At 42.7% G+C, this 27,242-nt stretch overlaps 1 protein-coding gene and 1 long non-coding RNA gene across 9 annotated transcripts in view; one reads left to right on the top strand and one right to left on the bottom strand.

Annotated features, from left to right (window-relative positions):
- ENPP2 (ectonucleotide pyrophosphatase/phosphodiesterase 2) overlaps positions 1-19,952 on the top strand; it is a 129,513-nt gene extending 109,561 nt beyond the window's left edge. For 4 of the 8 annotated variants that reach the window (XM_043880411.1, XM_043880407.1, XM_043880412.1 and 1 more), the window contains 7 exons: positions 3,602-3,676; positions 4,974-5,110; positions 6,260-6,395; positions 7,052-7,129; positions 10,611-10,743; positions 12,127-12,283; positions 19,341-19,952. In XM_043880411.1, the coding sequence (XP_043736346.1) occupies positions 3,602-3,676; positions 4,974-5,110; positions 6,260-6,395; positions 7,052-7,129; positions 10,611-10,743; positions 12,127-12,283; positions 19,341-19,511 (887 nt within the window). In that variant the 3' untranslated portion in view covers positions 19,512-19,952. The remainder of the gene's footprint in view (positions 1-3,601; positions 3,677-4,973; positions 5,111-6,259; positions 6,396-7,051; positions 7,130-10,610; positions 10,744-12,126; positions 12,284-19,340) is intronic. The other 4 variants (XM_043880413.1, XM_043880409.1, XM_043880414.1 and 1 more) reach the window with 1 other exon arrangement.
- Positions 7-23,694, bottom strand: LOC122679585. Its single transcript, XR_006336442.1, has 3 exons — positions 23,664-23,694; positions 23,041-23,043; positions 7-182 (listed from the first exon to the last, which is right to left on the bottom strand). It is a non-coding gene; the product is annotated as an uncharacterized LOC122679585 (long non-coding RNA).
- Positions 23,695-27,242: the final 3,548 nt, after the last annotated feature.

Below are 27,242 nucleotides of genomic sequence, written 5' to 3'. Positions count from 1 at the left end.
GTTCTCCTGGGTATTCTTGACACCTTTTCCTAATCTCTTCTGCTTCTGTTAGGTCCTTACCATTTCTGTTCTTTATCATGCCCATTATGACATGCAGTGTTCCCTTGATCTCTCAAGTTTTCTTGAAGAGATCTCTAGTCTTTCCCATTCTGTTGTTTTCCTCTATTTCTTTGCATTGTTCACTTAAGAAGGCTTCCTTATCTCTCCTTGCTGTTCTCTGGAACTCTGCATTCAGCTGGGTCTGTCTTGCCCTTTCTCCCTTGCCTTCCGGTATCTGTAGAGCCTCCTCAGACAGCCACTTTGCCCTCCTGTGTTTCCTTCTCTCTGGAATGGTTTTGGTCACCGCCTCCTGTACAGTGTTACAAACCTCCGTCCATAGTTCTTCAGGCTCTCTGTCTACCAGATCTAATCCCTTAAATCTATTCATCATCTCCACTGTATAATCATAAGGGATTTGATGTAGGTCATACCAGAATGGCCTAGTGAGTTTTCCTTACTTTCTTCAATTTAAGCCTGAATTTATCAAATCTCCTTTACTAAATGACTACACTACAACTACATTGGATCAAGACACAGCGAGGTGCTTGACATATTTTCTTGTAAAGAATGCAACATCTCAGAGAGCTATGAGACTCTGGGAGGTTAAGTTAGAGAATCACAAAGCTATAAAGAGCTGAGATGAGATCTGGCTCCAGTTCTATAGGACCACTAAAGCCTCTGTGCTTCCCTCTGTAAATGCTTCTTATTTTAAGGGTTGGAATAAAGAGAGAGTGTTTGGAGAGAATCTCAGTGCATAGCAGGGTTTGGAAGTTGTTTCTGAAGCAGTAGATGCTTGGATACAAACTTCTGGTCATATGAGCTTCTCAGAAGGCATGACTCAGGCCGAGCTCCTGCCCAGAGTAAGTGGGCCTTCCACTCACTGTGCTCTCCATTAGAATAACCCAGCAGGCGGCATCCACCTAGAGACTGTAAAAAGCTGGGAGAAGAGTACTGGGCCAGGGGTGGAGACCTGGATTCTGGGTGCTGTCGTGTAGCTGAATTATCTCACACAAATCATGAATCCTCAGTTCCTACATCAGTAAGATGAAGGTGACACTGGTCTGTCCAGTCTGTCTCTTGGGGTTCTATTAGACGAGTCACATGTAGAAATCCAGGTCTTAAAAGTCATAAAGAACAATATTTTGTTTTCAAATAAAACAATCATTTATTTATCCAGGTCGATATTTGGCAATGTTGGAGGTAGAGATACAATGGTAAACAAAATCAATAAAAGCCCTGTCCTCATTAAGTTATGATTATCTTATTGTGAGATTTAGCCTGGTGGTAAGTTACGACACAGTGTTTTAAAGGCCGAGGTAAGGAAGAACAGGACACTAACAGAGACGTTCAGTCTAATCCCAGAAGCGGTTGACTTGGCAGTAAAGGACAGTGGACACTCATAGGCAAAGGAGGAGAAAGGAGGTAGGAAAGCAGAGACCTGGGGCAGAGAGTCTGTGGTAAAATGTAAGAGCATATTATTGTGGGAGTGAATGTTTTAAAACACAAACAGAAAAAGAGGGGAGATTTTCATGTGGCTCTCAAGTCAGCCAGCTAATCTATGGGAATATGGGTCAGAAAGCTGAAGAGGGAAAAGAAATACACACTCCAGTCTGGACAAGCAAACGTTGGAAGACAAAAAAAGAGGGCTGGGGAAGTCCACACCACTTAAAAAGATTCGCCTCCCAGTACTTGCCAAATGTGGTATCTGGAGGGGAACTGTGGCATGTCCCAAGAATTCCAGACACTATTGTAAACAGGGACCTGGGGTGTGGAATGGAGGCTCCGTCTGGAATCTCATGGAGTAGGAACCCAGCCTGGGAAGACAAAAATTATGCTAGATCCGTGTCACAAAGTCACAAGGAACGTATTTCAAAACTAGAAGTTCATCTCCAGGGTGTCTGGTCTCAGGACAGAGCCCTATGTGCACAAAGACTGAACTCCAAGTCCACTCTGTGGCTCCCCCAACAAGGGGCTTTCTGCTACCCAGAAAGGCCGTGAGTGGCTTGTCTAAGGCGTTGCTGGAGTAGCAGAGTCAGGCAGTGACCAAGAACCTGTGACTCTTTGATACCCTGATGAACCGCAAAGTGTCAGTCACTCGGTCATGTCTGACTCTTTGCGACCCCATGGACAGTAACCCTCCAGGCTCCTCTGTCCATGGAATTATGCAGGCAGGAATACTGGAGAGGGTAGCCATGCCCTCCTCCAGGGAATCTTCACGACCCAGGGATCGAACCCCGTTCTCCTGCATTATAGGCAGACTCTAACACTGAACCACCAGGGAAGCCCTGATAAACCCAAAAAGGGAAATCTAAATTTTGATTCTGGGCCTTAAAATGTTTCTTCCTGCAAAGATGATTTCACCTCTTATGCTTCAGGAAGACTCAAGTAGATTCTTTCAGTCATTGGGGAGCTCGTAGGCTCTTAGGAGACTGCCAAAGCTACTACTTTTTTTTTTTTGCTTCATATCATATATGGTCAGTTAACCACTGGGAAAAGTGAGTCAGATAATGATATATTTCTGTCCCGTGTGCCAAAACTCCAGTAGTACATATCTTGGGAGCTAGGAAGCCCACATTTCTGAAGAAAATCGAGTCTGTACATATAGAGCAAAAGCACAAGCTTTTGGAGAAGCTTAACTAGAGAAACGTTTCAGGAGAAAGGGACTCTTCGGACGCCTCTCCCCTCCTGTCCCCTTCCTCCCGCTCCTCCCCTTGTCTTTTCCGTGGGAGCTGAATGATATGACCATTTTATCTCATCCCCTTTTCAGGGTGAGAAGGGGGATTATGCCAGGGCATAGGCATAAATGGGATGTGGGTTCACTGTGTCTTAGCTTCCTAAGTTCCGTAAGGACTGCACTGATGCCCTCACCCCCATCTGTGGCATGTACCATTCTCTATGTTCCTACTCCACCATGTCAGTATCTCTGCTAGAGTGGGTACCGGACTGCATTTCAGTTATTAATGCCAGGTTTCTGTCTCCCACTGAACTGTGAGCTTCCAGTCTTGTCCAGAGAATCCCATGGACAGAGGAGCCTGGCGGGCTGCAGTCCATGGGGTCACACAGAGTTGGACATGACTGAATGACTTAGCAGGCACACACGATTTATCTCTATTCCATAACCCAAGATCTGACACACATTTTGACAAGGGAGGATATATTGACAACATGTTTGCAGGCAGACAAATGACAGGATTGATGGAAAAGTTATTCCCAGTGGAAAGAAAAGGCGTCACATATATCATAGCACAGGGTTGCTGACAGTGATTATGGGCAGTTCTGCAAATCAGTCAGCCTTCATGGAATGGAGGGATGACAAGAAGTAAGGAGGAACCAGAGTTGGTGGAGTCTACAGATTGTCCAGGACTGCTGACTGATGGCTGCTCTAAAGAGGGGTGGTGCGTGAAGGAACACAGTTGCTGTTTTGCTGTGCTCCTTAATGGGATAGACTGGATAATCCACCAGGTTTGCATTTGAGCTTGGAGGAATGTGTTGGGTAAGCATGAAAACTTGAATGATAAAAAGAGAATAGCTTCTCAAAGAATCTTGATACTTCTGCTTCCAGCTGAAACCAGGAAATTCAGAGGCAGCAAAAATGAAATCAAGGAAAACGTTAATGGAAATTTTGAACCTAGAAAAGGTTTGGTTTGAGTTTTGAAGGACAGTCTGACCTGGTTAATAACTGCTCCCAAGTACTACTGTTACGATTTGCAGGCTTTTTATGTGTTTGTTATGTATTTCATTTATATAATATTTAGCCTATTGTTTTCTAATTCTTAGGGGTGGGTCCCTAAATTCGGCAGTTTAACCAAGGCTTCTATATTTACTGCAATGCTGACGAAGCCCAACTACCCAGAGCAGGCTTGTGCTGTAACAGTGTGGGCTGTTTTGCCTCAAATCAGCAGTTCTACTTGGGAGGGTCATGCAAAGTAATCTACAGAGTTTTCTCTGTTACTTGCGTAGAATGGTAATACTTTAATTAAAGCAACATGTATACATAATTTAATAAGTGATTGCCAGAAATGATTTTCTCTAATAGAAATCATACCAAATTTTTTTTTTTGGTCATCACTTAGGGAACTGTGAATTGCCGAAGCCTAGGTCGCTAACTATTTCGATCTGTAGGACCTCAATTTCTAAGAGTCCATGGCAATTCTGACTTTGGCCTATCTAAAATGGGCAGATCAAGCTTGAGGCATTTATTGTGGGTGTGGAATGAAGGTTCGCCCACTCATGTCCCCTCTCTTCTTAGAAGATGAAGGTTTCAAACCTTTATTTCTTCCTAAGAGGAATCTACATTCTGGGGTCTTAACTGAGTTCTTTGCTAACTGCCAACCTTCCTTTTGTATTCAAAGGACCCTCTTGAACGCCACTTATTTTATCTATACATGTTCCTTTAAGTTCTTACCTAAAGGGTTTTCCTACGTGTCACAAAGCTACTTACTTTAAACGCTCATTACTGCTCACTTTTTATGCTGAAATAATGCGTATTTGAGTTGCAGTTTACAAATAATGATCAAAGAGTGCCTTTCTCTTAATTAAATCGCTGGTTAATTTGATGAGCCTTTCAGGGTCAAAGGAATTAATTCTATAAAAATCCAACTGTCTTGACTTCCCATTCAGCTGAATCATTTCACAGTTTACTATGTTTCTTTCCCATGTGGATTAAAATTCTTTACAACTGGAAAATAATTATTAAAATAAATATGGCATTTGCATTACAGTTTTGATGACTGGAAGCCTTGACCCATGCTTAGGTGATCAAATAAACCACCAAAGTGTTAGGAACACTAACCTGATTAAATTAAGGAGAAGGAACTACATTATTAATAAGTAAGCAAGCAAATGTTGGACAACTTGACTCTCTTCCAAAGAGTCTTTAACATTTGATGTACATTGTAATCTGTATTTAAGACAGATTATTTTTTCTTTCCTAGAGAGACATCTCCTCTATGGACGGCCTGCTGTACTCTATCGGACTAGATATGATATCTTATATCACACTGACTTTGAAAGCGGTTATAGTGAAATATTTCTAATGCCACTCTGGACATCATACACTGTTTCCAAACAGGTCATTGAGAAAATTGGGTTTCATGTTCTTCATGTCATTACGCTCCATGCCTTAATAGAATGATTGCTGGCGGAACAGAATTTTTTCTTAGAAGAGACTTTAATTTTTCCTGATGAAAGAAATCCTACATAGGATCTATTGTAAAATATTTTGAATTAGGCTTTCTGCCATGTTCTAATAACTTCACGGTAATATGTGAAATAACATAGCATACTAATTCTGTTAGTTTCTTTTACTCTGCTTGTCATGGCCCAGTAGTTTCAGGAGCTATCAAGATTTGGCTGTGTGTTTTAATATACTTTATTATTTAGAGCAGTTTTAGGTTCACAGCAAAATTGAATGGAAAGGACAGAGATTTCCCATATATCCACGGCTCCACACATCACAGCCTGACCCCACTAACATCTTGTTTTGTTTTGTTTTGTTAACGAAGGTTTGTTTTATGTTGGGGTTTCAGTTTTGGTAAAGATGAGATAGTTCAGTTTATATCAGAAATTAGAAAAATTTATTAGCAGTTGAGATATGTTTCTAATTTCTGAATACAAAGGACTACTTGAATACAAAGGACTACTTCAACTGCCCCAAACATAACTACTTGTTAATTTGTACTCGGGCACAAACAATACATAAAGTTATTTTTTTTAAATAGGAGATACGTCTATATTATTTCTCAGAATGTTATTTTTTAAGCTGTCTTCTGTGGAATCTCATTCATTATGTCAACAGTGAAATTTCTGCCTTCCGTATTATTGTTTTACCCAAGACTGATAAAGAGAGTTCTGCTAGTAGGGAAAAAGAGTTTGAAAATTACTAGCTTAGTGCATTTAAAAGTGAGGTCTTTTTATTTTTTTAAGAGTATATTTTTCTTTTTTGGCCAAGTGGCACATGGGCTCTTAGTTCCCTGACCAGGTATTGAACCTACCCCCCTGAGTTAGAAGTACGGAGTCTTAGCCACTGGACTGCCAAGGAAGTCCTCTCTTATTTGTTTGTTTATTTTAAAGAGAGACTATCAGAATATGAGCTATAGTAAAAGCTAATGGGGCTTTGATTTTGGCTGTGTGGAACCAAGCAGTCTGGCTTCAGTGTTTCCCCGCTGGTTTGGTACTGTCTCTACCACGGCTTTGCTGACGACTGTGACTCACCATTCAGGCTGAGGTCTCTGGCATCGCTGAGCACCTGACCAACTGCGTCCGGCCTGATGTCCGCATTTCTCCGAGTTTCAGTCAGAGCTGTTTGGCCTACAAAAATGATAAACAGATGTCCTATGGATTCCTCTTTCCTCCTTGTAAGTTACAGAAGACCAGGATCTAACCATTCTAGAGGGGTGTTATTCTGCGGAGTCTGGCGTGTGCAACTTGGTATTTAGGATTTCAGTGGTTTTTAGAGGGGTGCTCAAGAGGCTGAGGAGATGAACTTCTCTGGGAGCCTTCCAAAAGCAGCCAGAAAAGAGACCAGCTTTCACAAATCCTATTCCCAGGGAGTTCTAAAGTGCAAGGGAACATTCACTGTGTCTCCTGACATCGTTAAATGAGAATCTAAAAGTGAAATGGGAAATTAATGAGACATTAATCTTTTAAATAATACTATAGATGTGATCTCCTAAGAATACATGAAGCCCTTTAATTATCTCTCATTACCTTGATGACATTTTTTAAAGTCCAAATTACACTGGTGAAGTCAAGGAACTCTTTTACATAATACTTAGTAGACCCAAGATTAGGTTGGAAGCAAAAGAACATAAAAATTTTATTTAAGGAGAAGGATTGAGTGAAGAAGAGAGGTGGAGTGGGAAGAGAAGTAGGCAATGGCATATAGAGGGGATAAGTGGGAATGAAAGAGTCGGTCCAGTCACTGCATGCAGTTTGGGTCATTTTATAAGATTACTTTTATTGATGTCGATTTTAGTGTGTAATAGACACTATTTGTTTTCCTAATGTTTAGATCTGAGCTCATCCCCAGAAGCTAAATATGATGCATTCCTTGTAACCAATATGGTTCCAATGTATCCTGCTTTTAAACGTAAGTCCAATATTTACCTAGTAGATTATTATTTGTGGAAAGAAATGTTTCTAAATTTATCACTTACTTTTGCTACCTCTAGATTCATTTTAATAATACCTTTCATGTGTTTAGCCTTTATAATTTTCAACAACCTTTAATGTAATGTAATTCTCTACTGCTAATCCAAATTATGAATCTGTGAGGGAGCTTGGTGATTTTTATTTATCCCTTGTTTATAATTAAGAAATTGAAGTCACAAGAAGTGACTCTGGTCATGAATGGTAGAAGCTGAGCTAAACCAAGTTTGTGCTTCTAATCTGTTGTTCTTCCCATTTCAGTGCTCACTCTATCAGTGGCTTAAAGAGTCTTTGTATTTTGGATGCTACCTAACATTTAACATCATCTGTATTTATTTACTGAATGTTACAGTAAAAGCCACGAACAGCCCTTCCTTTAGGGGAATGGTGATGATGTATTCTGAATATTGATCCTGAAACCTAGCAAGACCTTAATGAGTCTTCTGAATCATCAGAGTATAAATTCAGTTGGTTTTAGGGCTAAGTAAATTATATACACTCATAATCTCTTTCTATATGATATAAATATTTGTGGGTGATAGTGATGAAATGAATGGTATAATCATGGTGAGCTCTGGCTCCCAAAATGAGTTCTGGTCCCTGGAGTGTGACCACTGCCTATGTGATCACAGAAATGCCATTTAGCCTCTCATTTGTAAAATTATAAGATTTGAATGCATGACTTCTATGGCTTATATGGGTTTGTAACTTAATTGTCCAGTGAACAAAATAATCCATTTTCTATTTCTGATAACAAAGAATTTATTCATTTGCCCTTCCATCCATCCATCTATTCATTCATTTTCCTTCCACCCACCCATCCATCCATCCATCCATCCATCTTCCTTCCATCTACTGTACATCCATCCATCCATCCACCCATCCATGTCTTCAAAGATAGAGAAGGCATTATGGAGTAGACTTGACCTCCCTTTATTTCATTTATAGCAAGCAGACCTTGATGCTTCTAGGAAAGGTGGGAAAGGAAACATTTCTACATAATTTCACTTAGTAAAGGAGCATTGGGCTGTGTTACATGACTCTCAGGACTAAAATAAAATGTCAAAACCAAAACATGAGATGGTGAAGTGTCATCTACAGGGCCATGCCTCCTCAACTTGACATCGGTGAAATGGCCAACATGGTTTAGAGAAAAAAAAATGTTTATTTGATGTCCTCAGTTAGTAAATAAGGGCTTATTCAAAGGTAGACTCTGTTGCATATGAGTGAAAATTTAAAGTATGCTTTTAAGAGGAGGTTTCCTGGCTTGTTCTTGGGCCCAGTGGAGAAATGTTTCATAAACTCATGTAAATCCATTTGTCATAATATTACATGGAATGCAGCTTCATTGAGTTTCCACAAATCTGGGTTTCCTGGATTTCTTTATTCTTTGCTGATGCCTTTTTGACCAAGCAGCAATAAAGGAAACACACACACCGTCCCACCCTGAGGCTGATGTGGCCAAAGGCCCTTCACAGAGGGCCCGCTGTTCTTCAGCAGGGAATGGTTTTTTCACAGGCCACATTTCTGTGGGTTTGGCCTTTGGACTGTTCCCATTGTTATTTCTTTCCTTCTGTGCCTCTCCAATTTTTATGCTTAAGTTAACATTTGGACTTCTCCCCCACTGTCCTCCCTCCTTTATTGCAAATAATTATCCGTGGTATTTTGGCTCTGGTGGCCTGCTCTGTCCTTCTCGCTTAGAATAGAGGATCATCAGCAGTTGAAACCCCGTGGGAAAAATGCCCAAGTATTTTTTAATTAGAAGAGGTAAGAAATGATAACAGCCTGAACCTCGTAACCCCCATGTATTGGGTTGGCCAAAATATTCGTTTGAGTTTTTCAATCACATCGTACAGAAAAACCTGAACGAGTTCTTTGACCAAACCAATAGCGTCGAGCGCGGTAAGTCACATCCAACATTTTGGAGCCAACTTCTCTGGTTTGCGTTTCCCATCTTGCCTTTTCCCTTCCACCCCTGTCCTTCCCCCGCGATCTACTGTCATGGAACTGGAGCTAGCCTGGACAGGGAAGTCTTCTCTAGAGTGTGACTGTGAAACTGAGAAGTGAACCATGGAGGAGACAGCCGGGAATCACAGATCAAGGGCGAGTTTTCCAGACAGAGGGAGGAGCATGTGCAGCACCTTACTCTGAAGCGCGTTCAGCAAGTAGAGGGGCAGAAGAAAGCCAGTAGCTGGGGGGGATGCGGAATGGGAAGGAGAGTCACAGAGGGAGGCAGGAGCCATGGTGGACAGTTGGGGTTTTGTTCTAATTATGGGAGAAATCATCTGGAGTATGAGAAAAGGGTGCTGGGGAGTGTGAGTCACTCTCTGATTCATGGTGTGAGAGGATCCGTCTGGCTGCTCCAGAGAGAACCGCCGCATACAGCCCGCGGTTCCCAGCCTTGTTGGCACCAGGGACCAGTTTCGTGGAAGACAATTTTTCCGTGATGGGAAGGGGATGGTTTGGGGATGATTCAAGTGCATTACACATATTGGGCGCTTTATTTCTGGTATGACATCAGCTCCACATCAGATCATCGGGCATTGGATCTGGAGGTTGGGGACTCCTGAGCTACACAGAAGGAAGAGTTTCTCCCAGGGGGCCCAGGAAGTAGTCTTTTGTGGCAGCTCATTGCAAGAGAAGATGGTGACTTAGATCAGCATAGACACAGTGAGAATGGTGAGGAGTGGTCAGCTTTAGAAGACTGGGCTGTGTTTTGGAGGTCTCACTGCCAGGACTTTGCCACATGTGTATGAGGAGAGCAGACAAGTCCGGGGTGAATCCTAGGATTTTGACCCAAACATCCGAGAGCGAATGCCACTGACGGTGATGGAGAAGCCAAGAGTTGGAACTGGAGTGAGAAGGAGAATTAAGAATTCTGTTTGAATAATTTTTTGTTAGATATGATTATGAGGTCTTCAAATGTACCGTGAGATGGGTGGTTGGATAGTATGTCTGGAACCACATGGAAAGGTTAGGGCTAGAGACATAAACTTGGGAATGAGTCTATCTATGACATCATGAAAGGAAAAAAAGTAGATTAAGGCCTTTTTGCAGTTTTTCACAAACACTATACTTTCTCCGTTGCACAGCTATTCTGTCTTCCTGGAATGTTCTGTCTCCACCTCTTTGCTCAGAAAAATCCCCTTCAGAGCTCAGCCTAATAACCACTTCATCTGCAAAGGCTTCCCTGACAGTTCACCTAGGTTAAACTCCTCTACCAATGAATGTCTCCATGTCTTTCTCTTTTCTGGCGCATAAATGACACACACACAGCTGATGCTTTACGATGGCTTCTCAAGAATCACAACAGCTCTACTGTCTCTTAACTTGTGATATGTGTCTTGTTTAACACACCCTAGAGAGAATTCGGCCAAAGCAAGGAGTTTTGTTCACGGAGAACTGATTTTGTCTTTGCACAGGCATCTGGAATTATTTCCAAAGGGTTCTGGTGAAGAAATATGCTTCAGAAAGAAATGGAGTTAACGTGATAAGTGGACCAATTTTTGACTATGACTACGATGGCTTACATGACACACAAGACAAAATCAAACAGTAAGCTTTTAAATTCCAAGATCTCACTCAAGAATATTTTTCAAATATTCATGTACTAGAGAAGAGCTGATACCTCTTAACCCTGTTCTTCTTTGAATCACTTTGTGAATTCTTCAGTTCTTTTGGACCTTTTATTAAACATGGCATTGATAGTTGAAAGAAACAGGAATTTGTGGTAAATAAATGTACTTTCAGCTCCATAAAAGAATATGTATCAAAAGATTAAATCTTTTTCATTTATTCTTTAATAACTCTTCTGGGAATATAATAATTTTCCCTTGTTTCCCTTATTTTGGTGGGAGGGGAACTTTTAAAATTCCTTAGGTTTTCTGAGTCAGTACATCTCAATAGGAAATTGCACATAAACTTTGATCAAACCTCGTTTCTGTCCCTCTCTGGTGCTATTAGGGATATAAAAGAATTAGGCATACTCTATTCATGAGGAACTTACAGTCTGGTGGAGAAGGCAAGAAGACATAAATACAACAAATTCATAATCATCATTTAATTTTATACATGTATGAAACAGAGAGTAACACAAAATATGAGAGGGTTTAATTGTGATTTATAGTTAATTAGACAAAAATGTTAATTTTTTTCATATAGATAAGTAATAAAATAGATCTTACTGCCTTTCCAGTCATCCGTAAGTGAAATTTTATCTTACTCATACATTTATTAATGGTTATTGTTATAGTTTTAAGCTCAAATTATATTATCAGCTTAATCGTAATTTCAGTATTTTGAAAATGATAAAAATGAAGACAAGAGAAAACTAAGTAAGGAATTATCACTTCCTATGCTATGGTCTACCGGAAAAGATTATTTACACTTAGCACTCAGTCCTTAGAATCTTCTTCAGTAAATGAGTTCTCTGTACCAAGTTCAGGACCTCACTGTGGCTTGAAAGGGCTATTCTTTTCTTAGCTCCTGTGTTTTCTGCCTCTGGCCCATTTGATACAAATCTATGAGAGTTACTCTCCTGAAATGTGGATCTCACAGTGGTGCTCCCAAGCACGGAAGCTTTCAGTGGAGCCTCACTGTCCAAACTCCACACCTCTGGCGCCCTCCCACTGCGGCGCTTACTGACTCTTCCCGACTTCCATTTCTACTCCGTTGACCTGCCATTGTGTCCAGCCTCTGCGTCTGGGTTCAGGCGGTTTTTCTTTGTCTCCAGTATCTTTTCTGCTCTTCCAGGTTTAGAGAAAGATTTCGGGCACTGAAAACATTATATTCAAAGACAGAGTAGTGGGTTAACGCTTGTAAGTGAGAAAGAGACTCCCCTGAGAGGAATCTCCTTGCAGTCGCTGGGGCAGCGTTCACTGACCACACTTGGCTAAGCGCTGTCCGTCAGCCCTAACGCGTCTTGCCTCCCCGTGCCAGGTACGTGGAGGGCAGCTCCGTCCCCGTGCCCACCCACTACTACAGCATCCTCACCAGCTGCCTGGACTTCACGCAGCCCGCCGACCGCTGCGACGGGCCGCTCTCCGTGTCCGCCTTCGTGCTGCCCCACAGGCCCGACAACGACGAGAGCTGCAACGTGAGTGCAGGCATGGCGGCCCTCGAGGCTTCCGCTTCCGCTTCCGCCCCGCGCTCCTTTATCTCACCCGTATATCGTGCTCCACTTTCATTGCTTTAAAAGCCTTTCTATTTTGTTATTATTTCTTTTTAAAATTTACTTGTTTATCTTTTTTAGGTTCTGTTCAGTAAGTACACAGGTATTTATTATTATCAATATTATTATTATCCAAACCAGAACATTTCTGGAAGTGAAGGGAGGATACTATGAAATAACAACTACAGACAACAGGGATGAGCCATGCTTAAATGAGGGGCATATTTTCACCCTATTTGTAAGGCCGAAGGGGAACTTGTTTAGTTTTAGTTGGAGGATCATTGCTTTACAGTGTTGTGATGTTGCTTCCGTGTGTCAGTGTGAGCCGGCCCTAAGCACACAGCTGTCCCCTCCCACCTCACCCCTCCAGGTGGTCACAGAGCCCCGGCTTCGGGTGCCCTGCATCACACATCACACTCCCTCTGGCGATCTGTTTTACGTTTGGTAATGTATATGTTTCAGTGCTATTCTCTCAAAGCATCCCACCTTCTCCTTCTGTTATTATTTTGTAATTGGAATATAGTTGCTTTACAATGTTGTGTTGGTTTCCACTACACAATGAAGTGAATCAGCTATATGTACACCTATTAAATAAAACAAGATAAATGACTGTGCATCAAGTGTATAGCATAACTGCACAGAGAAAAGAATTCAAATAAATTATGTATATGCACTCTGACCTTAGGGCTTCCCACGTGGTGCTCGTGGTAAAGAACCTGCCTGCCAATGCAGGAGACATAAGAGATGCAGAGTTGATCCCTGGGTTAGGAAAATCCCCTGGAGGAGGGTACGGCAACCCACTCCAGTATTCCTGCCTGGAGAACCCCATGGACGACAGAGCCTGGAGGGCTACAGTCTGTAGGGTTGCAAAGAGTCAGATACAGCTGCAGCAACTTAGCACACATGCACTCTGACCACACTCCCTTCATGGGATACAGTTCAAGAACAAATAGAGCAAGCAAAGAAAATTTGAACTTTACACAGTAAACGTGGTGTTGCTAGTGATGTTGATATTTTAATTTTGAAAATTAAAAAAATGTACTGTTATAAAAGCAGCGTCCTTTGGGATTTGCTGACAGAATTCATCTTTGTGTCTTAAATTATATCCCCACCCTTGAACTAGAACACACTTATAAAACATTTGGACTATACAAATGGGTATACACAAGTTGAGTCTTTGGAAGGGACCCAACAAAACTGCCTAACACTTGGGAACTCTGTGTCCTAATGGCTTTTTATTTTTCAATGTAAGGGTATTGTGCATTTAATATAGTTCTGTTTCAGTGTTTGCTCTTGACAAATGATAAAAGTGCTCAAATGTCTTCAGTTTTGCACAAGACAAATATATTTTAAAACAGTGAAAAGTAGCACAACGTTGGTAGTTACTGAAATGAGGGAAGAGCTCCCAGGAGCTCATTATATCATTTGCTCTACTTTTGTGGATGTTTGAAAATTTCATTAATAAAAACTTTTAAAACTTTTTTTATATTGGAGTATAGCCAATCACTCTGGAGAAGGAAATGGCAACCCACTCCAGTATTCTTGCCTGGAGAATCCCATGGACAGGGGATCCTGGTGGGTTACAGTGCATGGGGTCGAAGAGAGACACAACTTAGTGACTAAAATGACAACAACAATAGCTAATTAAGAAATGTTGTGAAAGTTTCAGGTGACGGGCAAAGGGATTCATTTGGGGATATATATATACCCCCGTTTTCCCCCAAATTTCCCTACCATCTAGGCTGCCACGTAACACTGAGCAGAGTTCCCTGTGCTATACAGTAGGAATTTGTTGGTTATCCATTTTAAATATAGACACAAACACACAGGAATATATGCTCTACACATCAGACTTTGATTTACTACTAGTTGTAAGGGCAGGTATAACAGGTCACCCCATTCTTAAAGAGCACAGATGACTCGATTCACTTATTCCAACATGAAAGCAGGGCGGCAGGATGCAGAAGGCCCAGGAAGGCAGACAGGAGTCATGCTGTGTGCTCCCAGCTCTGGTCTAATGCTGCGCTTGGGGGCAAATCACGTGACCACTCCAGGTCTCTTTAATGTGATGGAAACCTGGTGCTTCAGAGTTGATTTTAGAATAGTCTCTATGCTTCTGTTTATAGAATAGAAGGATCAGAGAGAAAATCTCCAGGAGAAAATTTTTAGTCAACAAGCGGTGCTTAAATTCCTTAATTATTTAGGTAAGGTACCCTGGGAGAAACGATGCTGTGTTTAACATAGTCGCTCCTCCAGGCAGGCTTCCAGGCGAGAGCAAATGAAACAAGCACAGAAATTGCTTTTCACTAAAAGGCAAAGAGCCTTAAGAATAGCTTCAAGACAGATTTTCAGCTTTGTGGACAGGGCAGTTTTGAGGCTAGGTCTTCAATTACAGGTGAAGATTGAGGCTATGACCATCTGAAACAAAAAACAATGGATGCAGGAAAAAATAGAAATTTTAAATATGGCTTAAAAAAAGTTATAAGTTTGCTCAGAATATTGGAAATGAAGATCATTGTGGGAGATAAGGTTTTAAAATTGTGTAAAATCAAATTTGAAATAAAAGTCGTCAGGCCTTCCCTGGTGGTCTAATGGTTAAAACTCTGTGTTTCCAAGGCAGGCGGCCTGGTTTTCATCCCTGGTTGGGGAACTAAGATCCCACATTTCATGAGGCCAAAAATAATAATAATTAAAGTAAAATAAAAATAGCCATAGCAGCCAATAGTAGTAGTTGTTACCATTGATTGAGTCCATGTTAACCATCCAGTATTGTGCAGTCTTGTCTCTTATATTATTTCTCATCATCTTATTACCCTATTAGGCAGGTACGTATGACCCCCTCCCCCTCCCCTTTTATTAGCTTTTGAGGAACCTATAGCTCATAAAGGAAAAGCATGGTTATCTGGTTACCTTCTACCTAGTCAGTAGAAGAACAGAACTTTAAATTCAAGACCTCTGTTTTCAAAAGCCCATCCTCTTTTGAATCTACCAGATTTCTATAGTGGAAGCTTGGAGCCTTAGTACTTATTTGCATTGACATTAGTGAAGTGAAAGTCACTCAGTCATGTCCCACTCTTTGCGACCCATGGACTGTATAGTCCATGGGATTCTCCAGGCCAGAATACTGGAGTGGGTAGCCTTTCACTTTTCCAGGGGATCTTCCCAACCCAGGTCTCCTGCATTGCAGACTGATTCTTTACCAGCTGAGCCACAAAGATAACCACAAAAAATGCTTAGACATAAGAGCAATATTTTGGCCTCTGTTTTGGGAGATAAATTAGAATTGGAGAAGATTAAGCATGGTCCTTAAAGGGCTTTGGCGGGATTCCTAGGATTGAGGTAACAGAACTTGAACTGGGGTGTGGTCTTGGAAATTTCTAAAGGAAGGTGGAAGGCAGCAATATTGTATTACAGGGATCAATAAGATCTTAGAAATAACTGGATGGGAGGTGGAGAAGCAAGGGTGCCTCAAGTGAGAGAGGAGCTATCCTCAACTGATTGGCTTGACCTTCTCAATTCTGATCATCTACACCCACAGGAGTAGTTAATGGTGTACCAGGGTGGGGGGGCAGTGTAATACCTCTGGATCTGAACTTCAGTTTTACTGAAATTTTGTTGTGGGGAGGTAACATTTTTGCTAAAAAGTAAACACATATTTTATGGGGTGAAATTCAAAATTGTCATACATGTTTAAGACAAGGCAGAGACTACAAAGATATTTCAGACTTAAGCCATTTAAGAGACACCTAAGTTCTTGGGGGAAAGGTGTTCACGTTTTCCTGTCATTTGGGGAATCTGGTGATGGGGGGGGGGAGCTTGAAAACATTGTTCTGAACTCAGCTCAAAGGCAGTTTTTATTCATCCCAGTGTTCTGTCTGACGATGTCCACTGATGTCCTCACGTCTTCCTCTCTGCCCAGAGCTTAGCAGTATTTCTTGTAGTGCTTATGGTCAGCATGCTTCTTCCTGAAGAATCCCCTGCCACATAGACACTGTCTGTGCTTTCTTTTATTTTTTTAAATTGGAGTATAATTGCTTTACAATGCTGTTAGTTTCTGTTGTACAATGAAATTAACCAACTGTACATATTATATACCCTCCCTCTTGGACCATCCCTCCTGTCCATCCAACCCTTCCAGGTCATCCCAGAGCACTGAGCTGTGCTCCCTGGACTTTATAGCAGGTCCCCACTAGCTACCTACTTTACACATGCTAGTGTATATATGTCAGTCCCAACCTGCCAGTTCGTCCCGCCCTCCCCTGTGTGCCCCCAACCAGGTCCACATGTCCCTTCTCTATATCTTCATCTCTATTCTTGCCCTGGAAATAGGTTCCTCTGTACCATTTTTCTAGATCCCACATATATGCATTAATAGACAGTATTTGTTTTTCTCTTTCTGACTTCACTCTGTATGACAGACTCTAGGTCCATCCACATCTCTACAAATAACCCAATGTCATTCTTTTTTATGACTGAGTTATATCCCATTGTATATACATACCACATCTTTTTTTTCCATTCCTCTGTTAATGGACACTTAGGTTGTTCCCATGAGCTGGGTTTTGTAAATAGTGCTGCAATGAGCATTGAGTGCACGTGTCATGTTGAATTACATCCTTACTTTTAAGGGCCATCTTAAAACTGCTGGGACTTGAATTCACAAGCTCATTTGGGAGGAAGGCAGGTGAAGGATAAATGCCCATAGCAAAAACAAAATCAAAACAAAACAAACACTAAGCCAGTCCCTGGATTGTGCTTTCATTTGCATTAATGTGTAAAGTTATTTATTTTTAAAGTTTTTCTTTTTCTCTCTTGGGTCACTTGAACTTTTATTTGACTTTTATTAGTTTTGCGTTTCATACTAGAGTCTCCTGCAGCAAATACTTCAGTGGGTTGCCAGCTAGCAAGAGGCAGAAGTCATTTTCTTCCTTGTAGTGTAGCCCAGTATTTTGACTAATTGGAGGCTGGATTTTAGCCTGTGAGAACCAAAGGAGAATGCCTCTCAGATGAAATTGGCAAATCACTTCCCTAGGAAAGAAATAGCAAAAGACAGATTTTTTCCCCAAATTCTTATAATCCCAGCTGGCCATTATTTAAATTAGGAAAAACCTTTTCACCCCTTGTCCACACATGCAAAAGACTGCGTTTACAAAGGAAACATTACACTTACTGACCATTGAAAAATCAAATGAATGAGTCGAATATGAAAATTCTCCCAAAATATCTCTTCGTGCTTACTCTGCTTACTCTGAGGGGGTCCCGACCCATTTGGAGACCTCCTACTTCGTTAATTATATATGGTCACACTGAGGACTGGTCAGTACCGTTGTGGGCAGAGTTATATTTAGGCCTCTCCTTTCCTATGAATCGCAAAGATCTTGGTCAGCCTGGGTGAGGAGGGTGGGGCGTGGAGGGTTAAAATCCTTATTTCCCCCAGCCTCCAAAGCAATTTCTTCCTGTTTCTTCCTTCTGATGGGGATGGCCAGGCATCAGTTTCCTGAACCAACACCCTCCTGGACGTATTTAGCACTGGCACAAGCTGCCAGAGCTCCGCGTCCAGGCCCATGTGGGTTGGAGCTTTCCGAGAAAACTCAGTGCAGGTTCTTGGGCTTTGGTGTAGCTCACGGAGACCGCTTGCGGTGGAAGACTCCAGCGAAGGCATGCCTGAGCTGTCTCAGTCCTGGGACATGCAGCTGCCCTTCAACTTGTAGAAAGACTCTTGGCAGCCGTGGCAATTTGGGAATGAGATTATTTGCAAAGACCCTCTTGCCCCCTCTCTTCTCTAAAGGTAGACATTTCCCCACATTCTCAAAGTTCTCAGATCTCATTCTTCCTCTCAACTTCCCTCAAAAGTAAAAAATATTTTTTAAAAGGATTTTTAAAATAATGCTTTGTTGGCATTTTTCTTTCTTCTTTTTTTGCTAATTAATTATTGATTCATTTGGCTGCACCGGGTCTCAGTTGTGGCATGTGGGATCCGGTTCCCTGACCAGGGATCGAACCTGAGCCCCCTGCTCTGGAAGCACAGAGTCTTAGCCACAGGACCACTAGGGACGTCCTGGCACTACTTTTTTTCATTTCTCCTTAGATGTGAAATAAATTAGTGTGAGACATTTAAATGGTCTTTCACCTCGAGTTTGGGCCAATGAGGCGACTCTTGGTAAGCGGTGAAGACAGAAAGAGATTTCCTTTCTTCCCATCCTGGGAACACCCGTGATGGTTTTTTCACTCTCACCTCCCTCCTCCTCCCTGTCCTTCCTCCTGACCCGGAGCTGCAGTAAGCGTTCTTCGTTCTTCGTCTTGTGTACCAGTGAAGAAACCGAGGCCGAGAGGGGTCAGAGCGCTTGAGCGAGGTCTCCCAGGCAGGAAGCGGAAGAACTGCATTTCCAACCCCGGCCTCTTGGGCCCCAAAGTGCCAGGTGTACCCACTGGGCGGCTCAGTTGATATAAGTTGAGTCAAACTCATTCCAATGTCAGTCCGTTGCAGTCTAATAGGTGACGTCATCGATCTAGCATGTTCTTCAGAAGCTCCAGGGGGCGCACACACATCGTGTGCGCTCCCTGCGCACAAGCTCTGCACCCCCGGGGGAGGCCGAGGCACTGCCGTCCTCCTGCGCTCAGCTTCTCGGTGCAATTCAACCTCGGGGCAGAGAGACAAATGACTGATTGCTACGGGGCCTTGCACTCTCCCGATCTTGATTTCTGTTCTGAGGACCCACTGAGTCAAATGCCCTCTTGCACCACACCTCGCTTTTATTCGGTCCAGCTAATCGCCGCTGAAAATGTTTCCAGCCGAGGGCCGGTATTTGCGGTGCATTGTGGCGGGGATGTGGGAGCCGTGGGGAACCCAAGGGGGAAGAAAACACCTTGGCTTTGGGTGCAGGAGTTCGCAGAGGTCGTGTGTGGACTTGGACCAAACGCAGCGTTTGGAGAAACGCCTTTGGAAAATTCTGACTCTGATTGTCTTTCTTTTCCGTGGCAGAGCTCAGAGGACGAGTCGAAATGGGTAGAAGAGCTTCTCAAGATGCACACAGCGCGGGTGCGGGACATCGAGCATCTCACCAGCTTGGACTTCTTTCGCAAGACCAGCCGCAGCTACCCGGAAATTCTGACCCTAAAGACGTACCTGCAGACGTATGAAAGCGAGATCTAGCCTTCCGGCCCTCTGCGCTGCAGGCTTATCAACTGGTGTATATTTTTATATTGTTTTTGTATTTATTAATTTGAAACCAGGACATTTTTTAAAAAATGCTAGTATTTTAATCCTGTACCAAATCTGACATCTTACGCCTGAATGACTCCACTGTTTTCCTCTAATGCTTGATTTAGGTAGTCCTGTGTTTTGAGTAGAGCTTGTAATAATTACTGCAGCTTGCATTTTTAGTGGAAGCTTCTAAATGGTGCTGCATATTCCATATTTGCATTGAGGAAATCTCAATCTTCCAGTGCACAGTTGCCACATTTAGTCCCGTACTGTGTTAAAATACTGATTTTGTAAAGTTGCATTCATTTATTGTTAATTATGACAGACATTTAAACCTTATAGACCAATATAGACCAATCTTAAATATAATAAATCACACATTCAGTTTTTTTTTTTCTGGTTTTATTTGGTCTTTGTTTCATATAAATTAGAGGGTTTGCTTCTAGTGTATTTCATGCATGAAAAGGATACATTTCTTGTATTGGGCCCTCTTCCCAGTTGGATATAGTTTACACAGACAAAGGGACATCCTTAATGGTCCACCACCATGGTGGTTTGAATGAGGTAGAGGATGTATTGATAACATATCTGTGGGAGATCAGAAGGACAGAGGGAGAAGGGAACCAGAACCACTGAATATCCTGTCTCACCTATCTATTTTTAAAAATATTTTGAACATTGGAGGAACAGGTTCTTTTGATCAAGTTGTTTCACAGCTTTTATTGGACTTAGCTGAGAGTGTACTAAGCATATATTCTGTATAAGTATCAACCTAAGAACCAGGAAGGATATAAAGAGAAATAAGACACTGAGATGATATATAGGCATGAAAGTGTATTTAACTAATCAAGGTAGAGAATAATGAATGCTAAGTGAACAGTGTTAGAATAACGCAATATGACGGAAGGGTTTGATTGATAGATGGACCCAATTGTGGCCATAAGTAATAATGAAGCACAAAGTGAGGAAGTCATTCAGAGATTTTCTGTCCTTCTGATTGTGTTATGGATAAAGGGGCATCTCAGTACTGCCATATTTCTAACAGTTAATAATCTTCTCAAAAAAAAAAAAACAAAAAAACACAAAGAATAGCACGTTAAATTTTCCTTTAAAAATAAATTTGCTTAAGGGAACTTCCCTCGTGGTCCACTGGCTAAGACTCTGTGTTCCCAATGCAGAGGGCCTGCATTCGATCCTGGTCGGGGCACTAGATCCTACATGCCCAAACTAAAAGATTAGATACCACACGCCCCAACGAAGGTCACAGATCCTGCATGCCAGTTAAGACCTGGGGCAGCCAAAGAAATAAATATTAAAAACATTTTTTTTTCTTAAGGAAGACACTGTGTTAAAAAGTACATAACAAAAGCAGGACAGATGGTATATGGACAGTGGGGATATGGGAAAAATCATGGAAGTGGTATGAGAAAAACTGATGTTTGGGAAACACAGCTACAGGAATACACTGGAAGAAGTGCTGTGGTAATACTGAAGACAGCTGTATTTGTCCAGCATCTGCTGTGTTCCATGCACGTCTCTGGCCCTTCGTACGCTCAGGGAAGATGTTATGGAAAAGGGAAGAGGTGAAGGTGGGGGTGGGCAAGGCTGGAATTGGGCTTTGGAGTTTGGGGTAAATAGGGTGGGAGCGAAGCCATAGGTAATCATTAGTCAAATCCATTTCACCTGCCTTGACAAATCAAGGTCATCTACAAAAACACTTGCATGTCCTCCAAGTGGCATGTAGCCTAAATAATAAGATGTTTGCCTAGTCTGTTTCCCAGGAACTTGGAGTCAGCTGTGTCTAATTTGAGCTGAGCTGGTTAAGACTGGATAGGACTCCCAACCCTCCAACTGGGCACGCGCAAACACCCACTCTCAGCGACCTTCTGACCTCAAAGAGCCGGAAGTTCCCCCTGCAGGTCGTGCTGTGTGCCTCTGGGTTTTGAATGTGCAGAGGCCTGTCGCTTAGTCACACCTGCACAGAGGACGATGACTACTGTACCTTCTCCCATCACCTCTCCCTGTGATCTTCCTGCTCCCCAAGCCCCAGACCACCCTGCCTCTTCTGTTTTTTATCCCATAAACACCCCAAGCTTCTTGTCTTCTGGGAGATGGATCTGACCTGACGTGTCTCTTCACTTGGTTGCCTTTCAAATAAATAATCTCTCTGCTGTAAAAGTCGGTGCCTCAGCGTTTTAACCTGCGCCCATCAGGCAAAACAAATCTGGTTTTCGTAACAGGAGTGTGGTAGAACTGAATTGGGATATCACTCACTATTTAGTATCATGTCATGATTAATTCATCATCTACTACATGCCAGTACCTATACTTGCTGTTGAGGATGAAACTGAATAAGATAAACATGGTTCCTTCACAGAATTTGTACTTTAGTGGAAAACAAGAGCCATTCAAAAACCGCAGGGCTTCGTTGTGATACGCACAGTGAGAGAATTAAACAGGTGCTGAGGGGCAAGGGAGTGGAAAGAGAAGCAGCTTCGATGACAGTACAGCCAACATGTGAGGATGAGAAAAGCTGCCTCAAGAGCAGAAATAAGGAAGAGCCTGCCCAGGGACTGGGGAAATTCGCGACCCGGAAGTACACGCCTCAGCCCGGTGCTTTTGCCTGAGAGGTCTCGAAAGAGGAAAGGCTGATAAGGGATACGGTCCTGCCCCGAGAAGTCAGCCTACAGACTTTAGGAGAGGCCCAAACAGGGAGAAGTCGATCAGCCTTCCAGAGTCCTTCTCCCTGGAATCCATGAGAAGGATGAAAAACGCACCTGCCACCAGGAAGGATGCTGAGTCAGAATGACTGGCCAAAGACAACCAGAAACTACCCCCAGTCCCGTAAAACCCTTGTCTGCAAGACTGAGGGCAGAGCAGTTCTCCTGGTTCTATCATCCTGCTGTTCTCCACCCGGGTGCCCCTTCCCAATAAATCTTTTGCTTGGTCAGTGTGTGTCTCCTTGGAAAATTCATTTCTGAGTGTTAGACAGGAGTCCACTGTCAGGCCCGGGGGTGGGGGAGGGGTCCCCCTTCCTGCAACACGAGGACTAGGGGTAAGAAAGACTTTGGCATGTGTGAGGGTCTGAAAGAAAGCAGATGTGCCCAGACACAGAGGTGGGGTTGTTAGGGAACAGGTCAGAAGATCCTTGTGAGCACCACTGAGGCATCTAAGTGCAATGGAAAATAATTGAGAAGTCACTGGCCAAGGTATGACAGGGTTCCATTTAAGATTTCAGTGTATTGGCCTGGATATGCCATAATTATATAGCCTCCTCTCAATCTCATTCCACAAAATGCAACTGATACTAGAGAGTCCACCCAGTTAGGTGCAATCCGTCAGTCAGTAAGTTCAGTTGCTCAGTCGTGTCTGACTCTTTTCGACCCCATGAACCGCAGCACACCAGGCCTCCCTGTCCATCACCAACACCCAGAGTCCACCCAAACCCATGTCCATCGATTTGGTGATGCCATCCAACCATCTCATCCTCTATCATCTCCTTCTCCTCCTGACCTCAATCTTTCCCAGCATCAGGGTCTTTTCCAATGAGTCAGCTCTTTGCAGCAGGTGACCGAAGTATTGGAGTTTCAGTTTCAACATCAGTCCTTCCAGTGAATATTCAGGACTGATCTCCTTTAGGATGGACTGGTTGGAGAGTCTGAAATGCAGTACTTGGATGCAGTCTCAAAAATGACAGAATAATCTCTGTTCATTTCCAAGGCAAACCATGCAATATCACGGAAATCCAAGTCTATGCCCCGACCGGTAACGCTGAAGAAGCTGAAGTTGAACGGTTCTATGAAGACCTACAAGACCTTCTAGAACTAACACTCAAAAAAGATGTCCTTTTCATTATAGGGGACTGGAATGCAAAAGTAGGAAGTCAAGAAACACCTGGAGTAACAGGCAAATTTGGCCTTGGAGTACAGAATGAAGCAGGGCAAAGGCTAAAAGAGTTCTACCAAGAGAATGCACTGGTCAAAGCAAACACCCTCTTCCAACAACACAAGAGAAGACTCTACACATGGACATCACCAGATGATCAATGCAGAAATCAGACTGATTATATTCTTTGCAGCCAAAGATGGAGAAGCTCTATACAGTCAGCAAAAACAAGACCAGGAGCTGACTGCGGCTCAGATCATGAACTCCTTATCGCCAAATTCAGACTTAGGTGCAATAATTCTGCACTAATACTCCTAACAGCAGCATTGCAAGATAGAAGGGTCATTCCATTTTTAAGAACTATTTGCTAGCTCCTTGCATAGCTAGACTTGCACTTCACCTCAGATTGAACTCTTCTCAAAATAGACTATACCTGAGGCTTTGGGGGTGAGCAGTTAGCAAATTTAGTTGAGTACTGCTCCTCTATTTTTAATCCTTAGGTCAAATCTTTCTTTCTCATAAATAAACTGCATACCAACCACTGTGTATTTCAGGTGAGCGGTTTTGCCGATAAACACATGTCATTAATTGGGGGGTTATTTATGAAAGTCTCTGAATGGACAGGGACTCTATTAAAATGAGGTCTGGAAGATTATTTTAAGTTGGGGGTATTTTTTAATTTTTTTTTTATTTTGAGACCTTGGTCCATTCATGCTTTCATTGAGCTAGTTGCCAACTGCTTGCTAGCATGGTGGTCCTGTTTTAGCCCATAGGTTCAGAAACTGCCTCTCTAAAAGGAGCTCACTGTGAACAGAGTAAACCAGGAAAGTGGCCACATAGTTTCTCAAGGGTAAAAACATTCTGAATTGTTTTGAAGAGAGTTGACTTTAAAAAAAAAATCTCTGCACAAAAGCAAGGTTTGGTGTCCACTGGGTTTGCCCAGATTCAGGGCCATTCCGTCTTGTTTTGGGAAGGGCTGCTGCAGACTGAGGATGTTCCTCCCTCCAGCTGTCTCTCTCTAGCTCTTTGCTGAGTCAGGCTGGGCCGCCTTGTGGGTAGGAAGTGGTAAAGGCGACAGGAATTCTCCCATGAGGGGAGGGATTGTCCGGGGCCTTGAGGAACAAGATTGAGCTGTTTGAGTTTGGAGGCTGGGGTGAGCAGGGCGCCGAGAGAGGCTCACCAGGAGCGGCAGGAGCTCCTACCTGGGTTGCATTTCTAGGAAGCGTCTGTCCTTGCTCCCTCCTGTCCCCTGCATGTCCCCACCCCTGGCAGGGCGTCTAGTTTCAGATGGAATGGCAAGGTGGACGTGGTGCCCCGGCCCTGTGAAGCTTTGCCGTCCGGCTCTTGGGAGCAGGCCCAGCTCCAACCCCGTGTGTGAGCTCTGTGCTCTGTTCCCCCTAATCCTTCATGGGGTTCTCTTCCTGCCTTTAGGTGGAAACTCAGGTGCTATTAATGTTCAACTGAATACTTGAGACACTTGGCAGTGTTCTTATTCAAAAATGCCTAACAAGGATTTTAACTTTAAAAGTCTTTTGCTATATTGGGTCATGCTCATGCATGCTAAGTGACTTCAGTCCTGTCTGACTCTCCGTGACCCCGTGGACTGTAGCCCCCCAGGCTCCTCTGATCATGGGATTCTCCAGGCAAGAACACTGGAGGGGGTTGCCGTGCCCTCCTGCGGGGGCTCTTCCCTACCCAGGGTCAAACCCAGGTCTCTTATGTCTCCTGTATTGGCAAGCATGTTCTTTACCACTAGCACCCCCTGGGAATCCCATATGGGATCATACATATGTGTTAAAATATAGTCACAATGTAAAATGACTTTAGTGAGAACAATAATGAAGACCAATTCTACCTTAATATGGAAATTAGCATTTATAGCCTGGTAGGCTACAGTCCATGGGATCTCGAAGACTCGGACACAACTGAGTGACTTAACGTTCAGTTCACTTTCATGCATTGGAGAAGGAAATGGCAACCCACTCCAGTGTTCTTGCCTGGAGAATCCCAGGGATGGGGGAGCCTGGTGGGCTGCCGTCTATGGGGTCTCACAGAGTCGGACACGACTGACGTGACTTAGCGGCAGCAGCAGCAGCAGCTACTATACGCCAGACTATGAGCTAGTGATCTTACCTGTGTAATGTTTTTCACTATCATAACAGCTCTGACATACTTTCTAAACCCCACATTTTATAGCTGAGAAAAATTAGACTAAGTTGGTCAATGTCATATAGATGAAGAGAGGAAAGGCAAGATTTGAGCGCCTCTCTGATTCCAAGAGCCATGCTGGTACTACATACCGCAGTGTCTTTCAGGCAGGGAGAGGAGAGGAACAAATGGGAGGGGACATTGAGAAGTGACGATATTCAAGGCAGTAAGACTCCCGAAGAACTGGTCAAATGTCTTTCAGGGAGAAATGATAGAAGACAGTTCTAGCAAACACTTGCGAAACTATGAGTTCTGAGGGATTGTAACACTGTCAGGGAATAGAAATTAGTTTCATGAAGCATCTCGTGCTAGGTTTGGAGCTGGATGCGGAGATGGAAATTTAGGCTGGTCAGGCTGTGTTCAAGTAACAAGGGAGCTTGCTGAAAGGATTCAGGCTTCATGCTGATGGCTCTTGGAGTCCATTGAGAGAAATCCAATCAGGACTGTGACTGAGGAAGCTCCACCTTCTTTCAGTTCATAGCACAATTTGGAGACGTACCCAGGATAGTGTGTTATTGTTACTGAATGTAAGGAGGGAGGTCGAGACAATTTCACCGGTTTCGGGGATGGGTTAAGTAGAGTCCCTGTGCTACAGCACGCACCCAGTGGTCATCCAGTTTCTTAATATCAACAGAGCATATATGTCAATCCCAGTCTTCAGGACACCCTGCTCTTCCTTGGTATCCATACTTGTTCTCTATGTCTGTGTCTCTATTTTTGCTTTGCCAATAAGGTTATGTGTACCATTTCTCTAGATTTCACATATGTGCATTAATACACGATATTTGTTTTTCTCTTTCTGACTTACTTCACTCTATACGACGTTCTCTGGGTGCAAAAGGGAGGGGATATATGTTAATGTATATGTATGACTGATTCATTTTTCCATGCAGTAGAAGCTAATACAATATTGTAAGGCAACTATCCAGCAATAAAAATTAATTAATAACAAAAGAAAATTTAGGGAAAATCTCTTATAGGAATGATTTTAATTTAATGTAATGAAATGGTATTGCATAGATTTTTATCATGCAATAAGACATTTTTGCATCTATACCTAATTTTGAATTACATATGAAAAAATACAGTAACTCAAATTAATTTATTTATAACATATGATCAATGGCATTACATTTCCTGGCTGTTAAAATTGTGTTTTATAGTGTTAATAACAAATGTAATAAAAAGTATTTCCTTAAAAGATAAGATAAAATATATATTTGGTACATAAAAGTAGCTTTGGGGGTGGAAAGGTGGGGAAAAGTTGACAGAAAAATGTGTGCCTTTGTGCTTAATCACTCAGTCGTGTCTGACTCTTCTACCACATGGACTGTAGCCCGCCAGGCTCCTCTGTCTATGGGGATTCTCTAGGCAAGAATCCTGGAGTGGGTAGCCATTCTATTCTCCAAGGGATCGAACCCAGGTCTCCTGCACTGCAGGTAGATTCTTTGCCGCCAGCCCCCAGGGAAGCCTGACAGGTAAATAGGAGATTCAGTACAGAAACCAAAAGAGGGATAATAAGCATAATTCAGAGGCTTTTAATTCTGGCAACTGGGGAGATGATGGGGCCGAAACCTCAAAATTCTC

Source organism: Cervus elaphus, chromosome 21 (assembly GCF_910594005.1).
Source record: "Cervus elaphus chromosome 21, mCerEla1.1, whole genome shotgun sequence".
Lineage (NCBI taxonomy): Eukaryota > Metazoa > Chordata > Mammalia > Artiodactyla > Cervidae > Cervus > Cervus elaphus.
The sequence above is the reverse complement of the archived record's forward strand: the minus strand, read 5'-3'. Positions and strand labels throughout refer to the sequence as shown.